At 41.9% G+C, this 17,103-nt stretch overlaps 1 protein-coding gene across 3 annotated transcripts in view; it reads left to right on the top strand.

Annotated features, from left to right (window-relative positions):
• Positions 1 to 275: 275 nt before the first annotated feature.
• Positions 276 to 17,103, top strand: part of nup214 (nucleoporin 214) — a 52,134-nt gene continuing 35,306 nt past the window's right edge. For 2 of the 3 annotated variants that reach the window (XM_066658966.1, XM_066658964.1), the window contains exons 1-23: positions 276 to 443; positions 1,046 to 1,241; positions 2,098 to 2,249; positions 2,597 to 2,795; positions 3,153 to 3,223; positions 3,324 to 3,387; positions 3,663 to 3,766; positions 3,946 to 4,052; positions 4,995 to 5,061; positions 5,377 to 5,503; positions 5,709 to 5,867; positions 7,250 to 8,123; positions 8,226 to 8,368; positions 9,004 to 9,071; positions 9,246 to 9,326; positions 9,599 to 9,748; positions 11,265 to 11,423; positions 11,527 to 11,630; positions 12,824 to 13,006; positions 13,335 to 13,420; positions 13,638 to 13,721; positions 14,682 to 14,948; positions 15,694 to 15,882. In XM_066658966.1, coding sequence (XP_066515063.1) covers positions 402 to 443; positions 1,046 to 1,241; positions 2,098 to 2,249; positions 2,597 to 2,795; positions 3,153 to 3,223; positions 3,324 to 3,387; positions 3,663 to 3,766; positions 3,946 to 4,052; positions 4,995 to 5,061; positions 5,377 to 5,503; positions 5,709 to 5,867; positions 7,250 to 8,123; positions 8,226 to 8,368; positions 9,004 to 9,071; positions 9,246 to 9,326; positions 9,599 to 9,748; positions 11,265 to 11,423; positions 11,527 to 11,630; positions 12,824 to 13,006; positions 13,335 to 13,420; positions 13,638 to 13,721; positions 14,682 to 14,948; positions 15,694 to 15,882 — 3,676 coding nt within the window. In that variant the 5' untranslated portion in view covers positions 276 to 401. The remainder of the gene's footprint in view (positions 444 to 1,045; positions 1,242 to 2,097; positions 2,250 to 2,596; positions 2,796 to 3,152; positions 3,224 to 3,323; positions 3,388 to 3,662; positions 3,767 to 3,945; positions 4,053 to 4,994; positions 5,062 to 5,376; positions 5,504 to 5,708; positions 5,868 to 7,249; positions 8,124 to 8,225; positions 8,369 to 9,003; positions 9,072 to 9,245; positions 9,327 to 9,598; positions 9,749 to 11,264; positions 11,424 to 11,526; positions 11,631 to 12,823; positions 13,007 to 13,334; positions 13,421 to 13,637; positions 13,722 to 14,681; positions 14,949 to 15,693; positions 15,883 to 17,103) is intronic. The other variant, XM_066658965.1, reaches the window with a different exon arrangement.

Genomic DNA, 17,103 nt, shown 5'->3' with positions numbered 1-17,103 from the left:
TGAAACCCTAGCTGTCTGGATCCAGGTTTTGGAAATGCTTATTTCACTCATATTTATTGAAGTATATGAACAACACCATACTGTCACCTTAATAAGGTTAATTTCTTAATTTACAATGTTGAATATATTATTTAATTAATAATGACATTTGACAAGTAAACAATAAACCCGATAAACTCAAATACTTAATATAAAATACACTTAAAAGTCCTGCTAAAAATAGTGAGAACTTGTATTTTGAAAAGCGGGCTGACTGCGTTGTTTCTCGTGGCGGGATTGTGTTATTAGCAGTTTCTGTTTTGGTGAAATGTAACTGAGAGCGAGAGGCGGGAATAAACTGTATATTTTTTAAGATATTCGCTGTAAATTTGCCTTTAGCAATTAAGGGAAAATAAACGAGAATGGGAGACGACCCGTATCCCATCCCTGAGCGGGAAATGAAGGTAAGTTAGCTTTTTGAACTTAGCTACTACAGTCGAATTTTATATTCCACCTTAAATAGGCAGGCATTACATCGGAGCTAGCGCAACATTTACATAGTATCTGCTGCGACATTTAAGGTGGAACTGAAAACTCAATTAAAAAGCCAAATTCAACAACGTTTTTTGCATAAAACATACAGTTTTTTACAAACACTTATTTTAAAAAACATTTACGTTTAAATACTAATAGTTGTAACATTTTGAAAAAACCCTGGACGTCTATTATTTTTTAACGTTAGAGATAGTATGTATTTCAAATGTAACGCTTCGAAAGCCTGCCAAAAGCGTAGTTTAATAACATTTTTAAAATATTGGTCTTTGTTAACAGCTCCTAAAATTCAGTATTAATAAACCTCTAGACTTTTAAATCAAATTTAACTTGACGACACTTGGACATTACTTATACGAACACAACTAATTTGCATGTAATACCCTTGAAGACAAATGACCAACAACAGTCTGTAGAAAAAATATAAGATTTTTATTTTTTTAAATAGTCACACAGCAGTAAACATTAAGATCCGTGTAGTCAGTGTATATAAACATACTGTCTTTTCCAACAGGATTTCCAGTTTCGTCAGATGAAGAAGATCCGAGTGTTTGATTCTCCTGGAGATTTACCCAAAGAGCGCTCGAGTCTTCTCACCATCTCCAACAGGTACGGCCTGACTTTTGTGGGTCAGGACCGAACTCTGAAGGTGTTCACCACCCAGCACATCATCTCTGCCGCCAAAGGAGATGGAAACACCAACGACATAGGTGAGAGCGTTTCAGATTAATGGACTAACTGTCTTTCTACAGGACTCGGACGCTCAAATCCCAGGGTCTCAAAGTTTAGGTAACAGGTCCTTTACAGTCAGTCTGGGGGTAACCAATGAAATCAAGCTAGTAGTTAATTTATCATTGTTTATTGGCTACATTCTGAATCAACACACTGAGCAAATATCATTTACATTTAGCATTTAGCAGACACTCATCCAGAGCCACTCACAGAAGTACTTATTATTCAGACAGTGTGTGTATCCTCGCTGGTACAAACAGATTCGAGTCTAAACTCCCCTGGAGCTCAGACGCTGCCAGAAAAAGAGCCAGTGCTGATACCTGGAAAGAACTAAACATAGTATAAGTGCAGTACACAGCGTCTAGTCAGTGCTCAAACCTAGAAAGAAAGGAGTTAAGCACAGAATAAGTGCAGTAGTCTGTTTCAGTGTGCGCTTAGATTAGTGCTCACTGCTCATGTTTGAAGACTGAGAAAGTCTCTGCTGTTGGAAGCCAGTGGAAGTTCCACCATTTGGGCGCCAGGACTAAGAAGAGTCTGGGCGATAGTGCTCCGTGTGTCTCAGCGGATGGCGGGTCGAATCGAGCTGTACTTGAGGCTAAAAGGGCTTGAGGTGCAGCCGACTCTTGACCATTGCCATAAGGCAGGGAGGGGCTGGTCTGTTCTTGGCTTTGTAGGCAGGGCTTTAAACCTGATGTGGGCAGCTACAGGAAGCCAGTGAATATCAGAACAGACTACGGTCCATTACAGTACAGTAAACAGTGTGGTTAAAGACATACCTTGAGGCCTGGGCATCTCTTGCTAACTGTGTGTGTTTGTGTGTGTTTTGTGTTTTAGTGGAGGATGTGGGTTGTCATGTGGTGTTTTTGGATCTGCCGATGCACCACCTCGCCCTCAGCAGTGATGAGCTCACTCTCTCTGTGTGTGGAACGAGTGAAGAGACTGGCCTCACACTTAACTTCTATGATGTCCGCACCTTCCTCAGTAAGGTAATTAATAACAACTTCCACTGAAATTAGATTTTCCTTGTGAAAATGGGCCTCTTCCTAGTGTGATTCATTTTGAGAGCACTGTCTTGACATCAGTGGAGAGGGGGTGGTTTCCTACACTCCTCCACAAGTTTCATAGTGCAGTTTCTGCTGCTGTGAGCACACAGTAGCGACAACAGAGGCTCTATTCTTCCTGCTACAGGTCAGTGACGTACCTCAATGATTTTGAAACTGTAATTTGAGTGAGCAGGGTCCATCTCCCTTTGGACACACTCTTTTACTGTATCATGATGCAGATATGTTGTGTATAAGCACTCATTTATTTCTCTGGCTGTGTTCTGCCGCAGGTGAGTGAGGAGAAGAAGCCGTTTGCCTCATTTAAGCCACCTAGAGCGGCAGATTGCTCGGTGCAGGATCTAAAGTGGAGCCCTGTGGAGGCTTTCAGACTCGCCGTGTGTCTCTCTGACGGCAGAATGATGGTCCTGGATGTCACAAACGACATCTCTGTGTTCGCTCAGCTTCCAGAGTCTGTGGGAATCACCTGCGGTCAGTGGCTTTCAGCTCTCGTCCAGCGCGTGTTTTCTAGCACAGTTTGAACTTTTTAACCTTCTGTAGGGTGCACAACTCCAATCCTGGAAGGTCAGTGTCCAGCAAAGTTTTGCTAAAGCACACCCCATAAACCTGGCAATTAACAGATGAGCTGAATCAGGTGTGTGTGAGAGCAGAGGGATCACCAAACCTTGCTGGATACAGACTGGAGTTGTGCACCCCTGGTGTAAATTATCTTTTACCTTTCCGTCTTAAATCTCAGCTTCATTTGTCTTTCTGTAAAATTAAAATGTATAATTGTGCGGTTATTAACCTCTTATTTATTCACTAATGTGTTCGTTCACTCGTCCACAGTTTGCTGGAGTCCGAAAGGGAAGCAGGTCGCTGCAGGGAAACAGAACGCCACAGTGGTGCAGTACACTCCTGTATGCCCCTCTCAGTTTCTGAAGATTTTTCCTGGATAGACAGTCTGAATTATTCTGATATGCTTTTACTCATTATTTATTATGCGTCCTTCACGTGCAGAATCTACAGGAGAAGAAAGTGATTCCATGTCCGAATTTCTACAGCGCAGACAACCCAGTCAAAGGTAAAGATCCAGACTCAGAAATCTTTGTTGAGGGCTTGTTTGAGATTGATTTTTAACTGATGTTGTGGACTGATTTGCAGTTGTGGTTTAAACCCCTGGTGACCTTGTTTTTATGTTTGATTTGAATATTAGATATGCACTGATTATATTATTATATCTGTGTTAAATTGCAGCAATTATAATAGATGATTATTACATTCAATTACAACTCATAATTCATTCTCATCTTTCATTTTCTTGCCAAATAAATGGTTATTTTAAAATGTGTGTTGCAGTGTTGGACGTGCTGTGGTTGAGCACATTTAACTTTGCTGTGGCCTACGCTGCTGCTGATGGATCTCCAGAAACGCCACCAGAACTGGTCGTGGTGTCTCTTCCTGTGAGTCTCTGCCCTTCCTCTTAAACGGGAATTTAGTCTTGGGGTTGTCATTGCTGTTTGTACCTTAAAAGTTAACCCTGTTGATGGATTCAGTTCAGTGTAGTGCAAATTATTATACATTCTTCAGTGAAGCGTTTACACTCTGGTTAACCCTTTTGGGTTTTGCTGTGTTTCTGCAGAAGAAGGATGAGAAGAGGGAGGAGAAATACATGAACTTCAGCGATCTTGTGTACGGCACCTGCACGGAGAGACAGCACCACTACTTCCTCTGCCACATCGAAGACTGGTGAGGCCTCTTATCTCCAGACGATTTTACTGTATTACCATTACACTAAATATTCTGAGAAAGTGATACAAAAACAAATGTGATCGTTTGATATGGAGGAAGCACACAAACATAACTTTAACGCACACTATAACTTTAAATAAAACTGTTCAAAGCCAAGGGCAGGTTAGTGTCGCAGTCACACAGCTCCAGGGACCTGGAGATTGTGGGTTCGTGTCCCGCTCCGGGTGACTGTCTGTGAGGAGTGTGGTGTGTTCTCTCTGTGTCTGTGTGGGTTTCCTCCGGGTGACTGTCTGTGAGGAGTGTGGTGTGTTCTCCCTGTGTCTGTGTGGGTTTCCTCCAGGTGACTGTCTGTAAGGAGTGTGGTGTGTTCTCCCTGTGTCTGTGTGGGTTTCCTCTGGGTGACTGTCTGTGAGGAGTGTGGTGTGTTCTCCCTGTGTCTGCGTGGGTTCCCTCCGGGTGATTGTCTGTGAGGAGTGTGGTGTGTTCTCCCTGTCTCTGTGTGGGTTTCCTCCGGGTGACTGTCTGTGAGGAGTGTGGTGTGTTCTCCCTGTGTCTGCATGGGTTTCCTCAGGGTGCTCTGGTTTCCTCCCACGCTCCAAAAACACACCTTGGTAGGCGGATTGGCGATTCAAAAGTGTCTGTAGGTGTGAGTGTGTGTCGCCCTATGAAGGAATGGCGCCCCCTCCAGGGTGTGTTCCTGCCTTGCGCCCAGTGATACCAAGTAGACACTGGACCACCCTGAACTGGATAGGGGTTACAGATAATGAATGAATGAATGAATGTTCAATGTCACTGTGTTGCTACAGGATTTGCTACTGTTTATACAGGTTTTTGTAACAACATCTGCGTGTGTTTTTCTTTTTTTGTTGCTCGTATTGTTTAACATCACTAAGAGTAAAGTGTGGTCTGATCTGTTTCTCCTCTGTTTTTTAAACATAGGGATCTCGTCTTGGCTGCTTCAGCTGCGTCTATTGAAGTCAGCATCATTTCCAAACAAGAGGACAAGGTAAAACCTGTTATAAACACCTTCATTACTGCACCACAGATCAACATGTGGTGTTCTGGTAGTCACCAGTGAACACAGACTCAGTCTGAAAGTTATATACATTTCAGAGCAAAAACAGCAATGTAGTGATTCATTCAGAGACTAAAGAATATCAGATTTCTCATATTGAAGATGCCCTGTATTTGATCAGAAGGAGAGATGTGTATTTATTACTGAGTGATGGGGAGAGCGTGTGGGTCGTCCTACAACGAATCGCCTAGAAACAGGCCTGATGGAATCTTGTTGAAGCAATTTCAGTGTAATTTTGCCCCTCAGACGAACTGGGAGCTGTGGGTGCTGGAGGACGCGAGTCGGGGCGAGCTCCCCGTTACCCAAGAAAATGACGACACACTTCCTGTGGGCGTGGCCATCGACTACACCAGCCAAGAGGAGATCCACATATGTAAGCACCTCAGTTTGTCAGTACATAGAGTTTAGAGAGTGTGTTAATTTGATTAATCCTATAAAATGTGTTGAGTCCATATTGAGGTTAAGAACCTAATGCATATCTGGGCTGAATGTCTAAACAGGTGACAGGTGTCAGAGATTTGATTTCTGTCCAGACTGGCCCATTAAACTAAGCCTGAACACTTGTGTTTTGTCTATAGCGGATGAGAAGAAGTTGCCGCCAGCCCCCACTCTCCTGATCCTCTCCACTGATGGTGTTTTGTGTCCATTTTCTCTGTTGAACATGAATTCTGGAGCTAAACAACTGGTGACAGCCGCCAGCAAGCTCCCCCTCGACGGAGAGAGACCGCCACTGCCCAGTAAAGTTTTTGCTTATCTTTTATATTTCATCTGAAATAACTATTCAATATTATAGTTATTATTAAGTTGTATATATTACAGCCGTTTCAGACATTTGCAAAGGTCTGGCAGCCTTAGACAGCCAAGGAAAGTCGATATATTCTGGTTCTAGATCAGATATGTGTTCGATTGGTGCGCATGCGACATGAATATGAATGATCCTATTGGATTTCATGCATCTTATTTTGCGCTCAGTGCTGTGGTGATCAGCCAGCACCAGCATATACTGCAGGTGTTGTCTCAAACTGCATTGTACTCCCTTCATAGTGCACTGCAGGGGTGATTAATCTATGACTTCTGCCCTTAAACAGTGTAGTGAATGTTAGAAAAGGGGCCATGCAGGTGAGAGCTGAATATAAATGGCTGTGTGTTGGATAGGTGTGGGCGATTATGGACCTAAAATAATATTACGATGTTTCATTTCATTTAATAGACAGTGAAAATATTTGTATTAATTTCAATAACACAATTGCAACTAAATAAATGTTATATTAAATTATAAATATATATCACATTTCTTATTTAAATTATATTTAATTACATTTTATTTTAGTACAAATCTAACAATTGCAAACATTCAGAAGAAACAGTAAACACCCGTAACTTACCAAGATTCTGACATTGTATAAAAATTATTTTGAATATTGATATTTTATGTTCAAACCACCTCCGCACGACTGAAGTCACTCATCTTTTGAACGTGGAGCAAATTTCCACCCGTCGCTGTGTCTGAGTTACTTAGGTAATGAATGTACACCATATTACGGGAACTACGTGACATCATTTACATAAACAAGTCAGAAGATCACAATAATCGTAATGATGATATTTATTAATTATTTTTCAAAATAATTTTGCGATATTATTGCACACAATGTGATATGGCACAACTCTACTGTTGGACATATTGCACAGTGCTTGGGTGTAGAAGACTTTATTTATGGACCTACATCATGCACCGTTTGGATGGAGCTCCATAAACGTATCGGTGTGTGTATGCATGCTGATTCAGGGACAGATTTGTTCACATTACAGATAGATTAATGAATGTGAACCGTCGGGACAGCCAAATCTGATCTGAATTAATTGCTCAGGCTTATAATGTGAATGTAGCCTTTGGGTTTTGGTGTTTTTTAGCAAATGGAACTCATTAAAGAAAAAATAAATCTTGTTTTATAACATTAGAATAAAAGAAAACATTACTTAAACACAAGACGATTGTGTTTTCAATAAAGTTACCATCAACATAAACAGCTTTTTTTCCAATCATTTAAAAAAATGAAGATTTGTTCAGTGACAATGTTTTTATATTGATATTTTCTTTGTTTTCCACTCATTTCAGAGTCTTCTGTCTCTCCTCCAGCCCAAGCCCCTGCCGTGTCCAGCCTTCCATCTGTATTCCCTTCTTTCCAAAAGCCTTCCGCCACAGTCTCTGTGGCTCCAGCTCCTGTCCCAGCTCCAGTTCCAGCTCCAGCTCCAGCCCCATCCTTCTCTTCTTCCTCCTCCTCCTTTGGCTTTTCCTTCAACCTTCCTCCTCCGGCTTCTACCGCTCCTCCTGTTTTCTCCTTTAGCTCTGCTTCTTCCTCTGCCTTTACCTCCTCTACCTCCTCTTCTGCCTTGACTTTTCCCTCCTCTGCCACCTCCACCTTTCCCTCCACCACCTTATCTTTTCTGTCCTCCTCCACCTCCTCCTCTTCCTCCTCTTTTCCCTCCACTTTTGCCTCACCTTCCTCCACGTTTCCCACCACATCCACCTTCTCCTTCGCTGGTCCCAAACCCAGCACTGATGCTCCAGCAGCCTCCACCTTCTCCTTCACTGGTTCCAAACCCTCCACTGATGTTCCAGCTGCCTCCACCTTCTCCTTCGCTGGTCCTAAACCCCCTACTGAAGCTCCAGCAGCATCCACCTTCTCCTTCGCTAGTCCCAAACCCTCCGCGGACACTCCAGCAGCCTCCACCTTCTCCTTGGCTGGTCCTAAACCCTCTACTGAAGCTCCAGCAGCCTCCACCTTCTCCTTCGCTGCTCCCAAACCCTCCACGGAAGCGCCTGCCTCCTCCAATTTCTCTTTTGTGGCCCCCTCCATCAACCCTCCACCAGAAAGGTCCGGTAGTCTAGCTCCTGGAGCTCAGAGGGCAGCTACAGCTTCCCCTGTCACTGTGTTAAAACCTACAGCAGAACCAGCTACCCCTCACGTCAGAATGAACCTCAATGAAAGGTGAAAACACAGCTTTTTTTAATTCACTCGCTCAATGAATGGAAGAATAAATTTGTTTATTTGCAACTCTGAAATGTAAACATAACCCTTTGTTTCTGACAGATTTCAGGCCGTGGAAACCCCTGGCGCTCCTCCCTCGACCATGCAGCCGTTCTCCCACACCTCCACTCCCAAACTTTCAGCTCCCAACAACAGCACTCAGCCTCCTACAGCGTTCAGCCACAACAAACCAGCCTCCATCGCAGGTAAAAATCACCTCAGGTTAATAAACACTTCAGAAAGCTCACTTAGACGTCCACCAAAAAAAAACTAAGACCTCTAATGCCGCTTTTCCACTGCATGGTTCAGTAACTGGGTTCTTTATTTAGTCCCTGCTGTCTCGTGGTTTTGACCAAACCAAGTAGGGACTAAACCGTGGCGATCGATGGCCGGCGAAAAATCTAACGAAAGCTGGACACTACAACAAGGAAGGATCAAACTCTGCTGATCTGTCTGAACTGATGACGGAGCTGTGTTCAGTCCCAAACAACAACCATCACCGTTGTTACTGTGGTTTCCGAAGCCCGCTGTTCCTGTTAGAGACAGCTTTTAGATGTCACCAGCTAGTGACATAGAGGTAGTGGAAAATGAGCAGGTATCAGGGACCAAACAGAGAGTAGGAACTAGTGATGTTACCATACAGTGGAAAAGCTAAACACTGGAAAATAACGGTGTAATATTCCCGCAGTCAGTGGCTTGTTTGTTTTAAAGACATTTAAACAGTAATGTTCCTTATGATACTGTGAAAGATGCTTCACTTCCTCAGCTTTGAAACTGGATAAGAATGAGAACTGTGAGAAATGTGAAGTCACTTTTTTTGTCTGTTCTTGTTTTGAATCAGTGACTCGTCCAGTGCAGAGCATTTCTTCGTCCACCACGGCTCAGAAAACGCCATCTGCTGCTACACAGGTTACATTCAATAACCTTTATATTTACAGATCTGGGATTTTGTGAATCTATATTTACATTTGATTTGATGTTGCTCCCATTGTTTTGTAGTAGTTGTTGTGGCTGCAATATTATTTGTTCTTTTTCTTGTGTGTGTTTATTTATTTATTTAATGTTTGTGTTTACATCCTGTAGTCCATCTCAGTAAAAACTCTGGAGAAACAGCTCCAGCAGAAGAAAGATTCTGACCCTGTCATGGCTGGAATATTAGAGGAGGTGAGATCTGGGTTCAGCTGTTGCTTCTGTAGCTTTTAATGTTTGTGATAATGTCGCTATAACCTGATACGATCTTTCTAACTTGGCTTTATTAGTAGTGTTAGCTGTAGTAATAAGTGCTGGCCTATTAATCATTAGCTCTTAAGTGAAACAGAAAGGATGCGTGCACTAGTTAGTGTTGCTGTTGAAGTGTGTAGTGTATATTTTATATTTCGTTTTGCTGCTCTTTAACTATTCCGAGGTCATTTATATTCCTCGTGATCTTCTTGCAGATTGCTCATTTTCAGAAGGAGATGGACGAGCTGAAGGCTCGCAGTAACCGAGCGGAGTTCCGTGTGGGAACCTCTGAGGAGATGAGGGATCTCCGCAAAGAGAGTGAGGACCTCCACGGATTCACTCTGGAGATAAAAGAGACCACAGAGGTACAGAACATGGTTTTGCTGCTGCTGAATACCTCAATACTTCAGGTTACTAAAAGAGGGAGCAGTGTTGCCAACTCCTCATTAAGGAAAGTCGCCATTGGCTGTCGTAAAACTCGCTAGAAGTCGCTAAATGTCATCGCTTAATTTGCATAATTGTCCATTTATGATTGATGCTGTAGAAGAGAGGACTCACGTCGTTGGGGAGACAAAACGTGAGGAAAAAAAAAACACTAACAATGTTTAGAACTACAAATTAGCTATCTTCTGTTGGTTCTTGGTTTGTTCCTTTTATTTTTGTCATTGAAATCTCCATCACATCGCCATCACATCTTCTCATAATAACTTCATACCCTTTAATGCTTTGTCTAGACCAGCATTCATAAATCACTTACTAGCTCTACGTCCAAACCCCCTTCTTTTGTCTGGGCTTGGAACCGGCGAAGTGATATTAAAAGGGATGCGCTGGCAGAGTTACGTTTTCTTAAATTAGGCCCAGTTTCAACCCTGACGTACACACGTTGTGCTGGTTCACAGAAAGAGTAGATCATCTGACTGAGAGTGAGACAAGTGCAGTAATAGTGTCACACTGAAGAAACATTTACAATTACATCCCACTCTGTGAGCCTCGCTCTGTGTGGGATGATCAGCAGCTAGTGATGTGCGATTATATTGGCATCCAATATATTATTTGCCGATATGTTGATAGTTTTAGTTCTTGTTATTGGTCCAATGTTGGAATTTTAGATGATATTACACCATTTTTGTGCTTGTGTGTTATCACAGACGCCTGTAAATACACAACGTGTGGACATTTTTCAATGTTTCTGCAGAGAACAGTCTCTGGGATTAAATTTCTCAGTGGTGAAAAATAATTTAAAATATCAGCAACACTCATGCACGCACGCACACACACACACACAGCGGTGTAAGCACAAAAACACACACACACACACATAGTGGTGTAAGCACACTCACAAATAGATAGCGGTGTACCCACACGCACGCACACGCACGCACGCACACTCACACACACATAGTGGTGTAAGCACACCCACAAATAGATAGCGGTGTACACACACATACACATAGCAGTGTAAACACACACGCGCACACACACATATAGTGGTGTAAGCACACACGCGCGCACACACACATATAGTGGTGTAAGCACACACGCGCAAACAGATAGAAGTGTACACACACACACATAGCATTGTAAACACATGCTCACGCACACGTGCACACACACAGTAGGATAAATGACAGGAGCACTTCTTATATAAAACGAATGAAAATAGATATGGAGTCACTCAGTGTCTGTTTTTATTACTAAACTCTCCCTCCTTCGCTCTGAGCCGCTTTATGCTGCTCTCGAGTCTCTCACTCCGTGTCCAAAACAAACCCGGTGCTGCACTAATTAGCCCCCCTCTAGAAACCAGCAGTAAATCATGGAGGACCATATCTTGGAGGACCAGACTTTGAGACTGACTCTCACTGTTGTGTGGTTGTATTTCAGTCACTGCATGGAGATATCAGCAGTCTGAAGACCACGCTCCTGGAGGGATTTGCCGGAGTGGAGGAGGCTCGAGCTCAGAGGGAGCTGAACAAGGATAAAGGATATCTGCAGCTGCTCTATAAGAAACCCCTGGACCCTCGCAGTGACCAGCAGCTGAAGGTAAGATACACGTGAGAATTACGAAACATCACTGACGCGTGTCATCACTCTGTTGTGTTACGGTTCTGACGTATGCCGTCTGTTTTTGCTTCGGCTGATACAGGAGATCCGTAAGCTCTACCAGTACGTGAAGTTTGCTGTGGAGGATGTTAACGACGTGTTGGATCTGGAGTGGGAAAAACACCTGGAGAAGAAGAAGAAACAGAGGTGCGTGTGTTGGGTCTCAAAATATATTAGTCGTACAAGTAAACTTAATTTTAAAACGTTTTTGTGGATTGTATAATTCTAATTCAAAATTCAAACACTCTTCCGCTCTTTTTATGGTGACTGAGGCGTAGCAATAAGAATTATGATGTAAAAAAATGTTAAGTATTAATTCACAACGTTCAATGACTCTTCTAGTCGTTACGGTTCAGGTTTAGCGCTCCAGGAAACTCGCAGACCAATCACATGTGTTTCTGCATATCACACGTGAGGCTCCTCAGCCATTCAGATCTGGGCATTATGATGAGCACTGTGACTCCACTGAGTGACACCACTGTCCTGGGGCCAGTAAAAACAGCCCAAGGGATGTGATAAAAGCTCTTTTGGGACATTTTCGGGACCAGATACTTTAATAAGAAGGGAACGGTTACAGGTTGGAATTCTTATAACGCTGGACATGATTGTGTTTATGGATAAAGTCCCGCCCTCAGCAATAAGAGCCAATCAGATTGCTGCTTATGGAAAAGTAGTAAAGTCAACTGCAGAAGTCCTGCAGAAGAAATGACTTTATTTAAAATATGTATTGTTTTTTTTTTTCAAAAACATTTTACTTGAAATGAGAAAAGGACATTTTATTTAGTTAATTGTATTTGATATTTAAAATTTGTTATAAATGTTGAAATATGTTGAAATTTGATTTGACATTCAGTTGTTAGCTACATAAAATGCTGCTATAACTACGAGGCTACTTCAACGTACAGGATACGGCACCGATCATGGTCTAACTGGACAGTAACGAATATATAACCAAAGCTCATGTGTAATTTTGAATACAGTATTGTTCTTCTCACTCATCGTTTTCAAACTGCTGCATTTTTATTTCATTATTTTATTTTTGTTGAATAAACATTTTTGAAATGTTTTTTTTTACTACGACACAGAAGTCACCATAAAATGATAAAATAGCAAGAGAGAGTTTGAATTTTGAGTTACAATAAAAAATTGCACAAAAATGCTTTAAAACATATTCAAACACGTGATGCTTACAAGCGTCATTGAGTTGCATAAATATTCATATTATACGTCCACTCTGCTATCGCTATCTTCAAAAAGTCAACTTCATGGGGACTAGCTCTCACCCACATCATACCAGGGCTTTATTAGAGTCATTTATTGGTGTTTGTTTTCCTTCTCAGACACATGATAGTGCCCGAGAGAGAGGCTCTGTACACAGCTCTGGCCAACAACATGGACATCATCAACCAACAGAGACAGAAACTGGATCAGCTGACCAGAGACCTGCAGAGCCTCAGACTTTACAACAAAACCTCAGCCTGGAGCTCACAGAGCCGACCAGCCTCTGCCCCTTCATCAGGAGGGTGAGGAACACACTCACACACACACACACACATTTTAAAGCATTCCATTATTTGTTAGTTGGTTTTCTCACAATACAAATAAATGTTTCTCAATATTTCATTATTTCATGTATTTCAGTACTTTATTTTTGGTTTTTCTTTGAAGACGTATTGAAACACATTTAAATGAATAAATGAAAAATAAGATACAGTGTAAATGAGAACAGTGTTGGAAATACAATGGTAAGTTTGAGTTGAGGTTAAATATATGGCTCTAACTGCAGTGTAATGAAACACGAGAGTTTGGGTTTGAAATGTTTAACGTATGTGTTTTCTCTCTGGTTTTTAGTCTGGATAATGAGTTGGAGAGTCTGAGAGATGCTCTGCTGAAGGCCAGTTTGGAGACCGCCCCCAAAGGCCCCTCAAAGTCTCCATGTAAGATCATTTACACAATATTATTTTACCAGTAAAACAGTAGGCATACGATTGGGAACATCATAAGCATACGATTCCCTGGACTGTACTATTTACACAGTTTGCACGAGAGGGCGCCAGAGTAACTCTTTGCATGTTGTCCACTTTGGGTTTTCTGTTTGTGTTAATATCTGTTTAAGAAGCGTGGATTTTAATGTAAGAACATGTTTGTTTTCAGCCAAGATGACCCCGGTGAAGCAGTCTCAGCTGAGGAACTTCCTCTCCAAGCGCCAGACCCCACCCATCCGCTCCACAGCTCCAGGTACAGCTTCAATAACCAGTTATTTAAATTCACTGACTAATTGAAAATTGAAAATAATAATTATTAAACATTTTGGCTTATAGTTGTTTGTTGTGCTATTTAGTCTTATTAATAGGAGTGACACACAAAGCATGAGAACTGTATTAAAACTATAAATATATTCACTTTAAAGGTCCCCACATTTAACATGCTCTTTTATTTGTAAAGTGTTAAACACCATAATTAACAGATAAGCCAGAAATATGCCGTCTGAATGTGCTGTTATATTTTACGTGTGGTAATGCGTCGCGGTCCGATTAAAAACACACATTTTCAGCAGTTCTCACTTTTGTCCACTTGTTAAATGTGGCGTTAATCTGTCTGTTCACAGCGGCTAATATCAGAACGACCAATGAACAGCTGAGAAATCACAGCTTCTTTAAATAGTTTCTCCATTGGCTGCTAGAGCTGTCCATCAACACCATGTACCCCTCCCCCGTTCTCCCGGCGCTGTCTGAGTGTCCGGGCTACAGCTAACGACTGATCTCACGTTTACTCACGTGAAATATTGGAGCAGCGTGACTATAATTAATCACAGTAAGGATTAAGTAAGGAGTAAGCTGTGGTCACATGGAGGTGGGCGTAGCTTGTTGGAATCCACTAAAAGAAATCAGTGTTTGTCAGTGTTTGCTGTTTACAAAACACACACAAGTCCATTTTACTTATGAAACCTTTGGACATGCTCCCAATAAAGATATTTTCACATTTCTGAGCTGTACTGGGTGTAAATGGTGTTATCTGTGGTTTATTTTTACTGTGACCCTCAGAGAAATACATTCTTTTCCTGCTCCTTGCTTTTTGGAGATATGTGTTTATAATCGGACAGCAGTGAAATTAAATGAAGCTTTTTAGTAATGTACTTTAATAACACTTTAAAAAGTATGACATGAATAAGAGTCTGACATGTCTCCTCTGTCACAGCAAACCTGTCTCGCTCCGCATTCCTCTCTCCAAAATACTACGAGGATCTGGACGACGTGAGCTCGACCTCGTCTCTGTCTCAGACTCTGGAAGCCGAGGGGCCGCACTCCGTGAGCGAGGAGGAGAACGAGGAGCCACCGGTGGTCCCGGTTATGATGCCTCGGCACCCTGCAGTGATCCGAACCACCTCCATCCAACCGGGTTTGGTCCTCCAGTCCACTCCCTTCAGCAGAGTCCATACCAGTCTTGCGCCCATCGGCACTCCAGGTGAAGTCAGGGGAGGAGGGTGAAGGATTTTTATGGAGGAAAAATACTGATATCAGTATAAATAAATATACAGTTGTACAAATAAATAAATAGATACATCAATGGGTATTGGTCAAGGAAAATTGCATGGGTAAATTAATTGATGTTGTTTATACTTTAATTTGCATATGTATTTTTACATTTGTTTGTTCCTGTGTTTCCATATTTATTTGTTTCAATATTTAACATTATTTAGAGGATTCCCTTTACATTTATTTACTTTGGTGTCTTCATTTATTGGTTAAAGTAGTTTAAAGGAGGTTCAGTGACACTAAGTGCTATTAACCAGTTTTCCTAATCACTGTTACACTTGCCTCTCGTGTCTTTTATTTCAAGCTTGAAACCGACTCATCCCACACCAAATCAGTGATCACTAGTCAGCAGCCGTGGGAACAGTGAGAGCGAAACACTAATGTGGTCGTGTGGTTAGTGATCAGAGTAGCTGATTCAGTCTGAGATGAGTTCTGTCTTTATTCAGTGTTTAGAAGTTTACAGGCAGCACAAAGTTCAATGAATAACGCTTTCCAATACTTGCCACTAGGTGTCAGCAAACACCCTCTCACCTCTTTAATTATAAATCCTGTTTTAATCCAGAATTAAGCTTAAACCTAAAAAGGAATCTAATCGTTGAGTTTAATCCTTGTGCATAAACTGGGTCTTAATACAAATCTGTGCACATTTTTTGTTTTGTCTGTTATTTTTGCAGTTGTTCCCAAGATAAACATGGACAGCGCAGACAGCACCGCTCTGGCCACAAAGACTGTGAAGCACGGACCTCCACCTACAGAGAAGACCACACCCACAGAGAGGACCACGCCCACCACAATCCCGGCCACTCAGGCTGCAGCCAGAGCCGCTCTGAACAGACAAATGATCAGCCAGAAACCAGGTGCCAGTAAGTTCTTTGCATGGAATTTACCGAGCATTATGAGTATCGTATGAGAGTCAAGAAGTGCCTTTTAAAGCATACGGTAAAAGACATTATGCCCCCTACAGGTGCTGTAAAGCAGAGGTGTTCAAACTGTTTTTCCAGCGTCTTCTGTCTATTTTTTTTTTTTTTTTTTTTGAGATGTCGACTCCCATATCAGCTAAAATAAACTGGTCAATATGTAAACTACCACAGCACAGAACAGAACATACACTCCTGCTCTGCTTTCTCTCCTCATCACTGGGTTCGCAACCACACCCCAAAGTCCATGATGCCGCATGTCTCACCTGACACTAATGCTGATTCTTTATTATAAAAACGAAATAAACCAGCGTTGTTCATTTTGTTAAATGTCAGCGTATGACAAAGTTTTAATAACCGATTTGTTAAAATATTTTAAATACTTTCTGCAGACTCACTTTGCCTGCATTTAGAGCTGTCGCGGTGAAAGAATTCCCAGTGTTGTGTTTTAACAGGGTTCAACACTGTGATTATGTGATATTACTGCCTCAAATTACTTAATTCATCCTGATTCTAGCGCTACACACCTCACTGTCACCTAAAACCACCCTGAACTGTTTTTTTGAGGCTGCTCCATGACTCGGGGCTGGTGGAGGAGGGTAGGCTTTGATAGATGGATGACAGGTAGCTAGATGAGATCTCACATCCACATTTGCCGGAGTTTCACGGAGACCTTTCTGGCTCAGATGTTTCATATGGCCTCGTCTAAATTGCCTGACTCTCCCTTTCTATTTGGTTTAAAGCTGAAATGCTCCATGAAGTTGCATTTGGTTTTGTGACTAGGTTTGCTGCCGTTGTGTCCGGTTTATAAAATGAAGACTGACACGCCGTAGTTCAACTGGCAACCACTGCTGGGAAACGTTACACACTTAACCTTTTTTAATGATTTTTTTTAAACAGATTTATTCATATTTCTTTACACATGCAGTAACATGTACAAAAAAAGAAAGGGGAAAACATGTATACATCACGGTGGCGGTCAGTAGTGTGGTGTTACCGTATTGCAGTAGTCCTACAGGCATTTCCAGTTTGAATACCTCTGCTGCAGAGTGTTACAGTCCATCTCAAACATTAAATATCTTTGTGATGCATGATGTGGGAAATGATGTAGAGTGGCAGGACATCTCCACGGATTAGTGATTGTGGATACAGTTCTTTATGCTTTTT

This window comes from Hoplias malabaricus, chromosome 2, assembly GCF_029633855.1.
Source record: "Hoplias malabaricus isolate fHopMal1 chromosome 2, fHopMal1.hap1, whole genome shotgun sequence".
In the NCBI taxonomy this organism is placed as follows: domain Eukaryota; kingdom Metazoa; phylum Chordata; class Actinopteri; order Characiformes; family Erythrinidae; genus Hoplias; species Hoplias malabaricus.
This window is presented reverse-complemented; position numbering and strand designations above follow the sequence as displayed.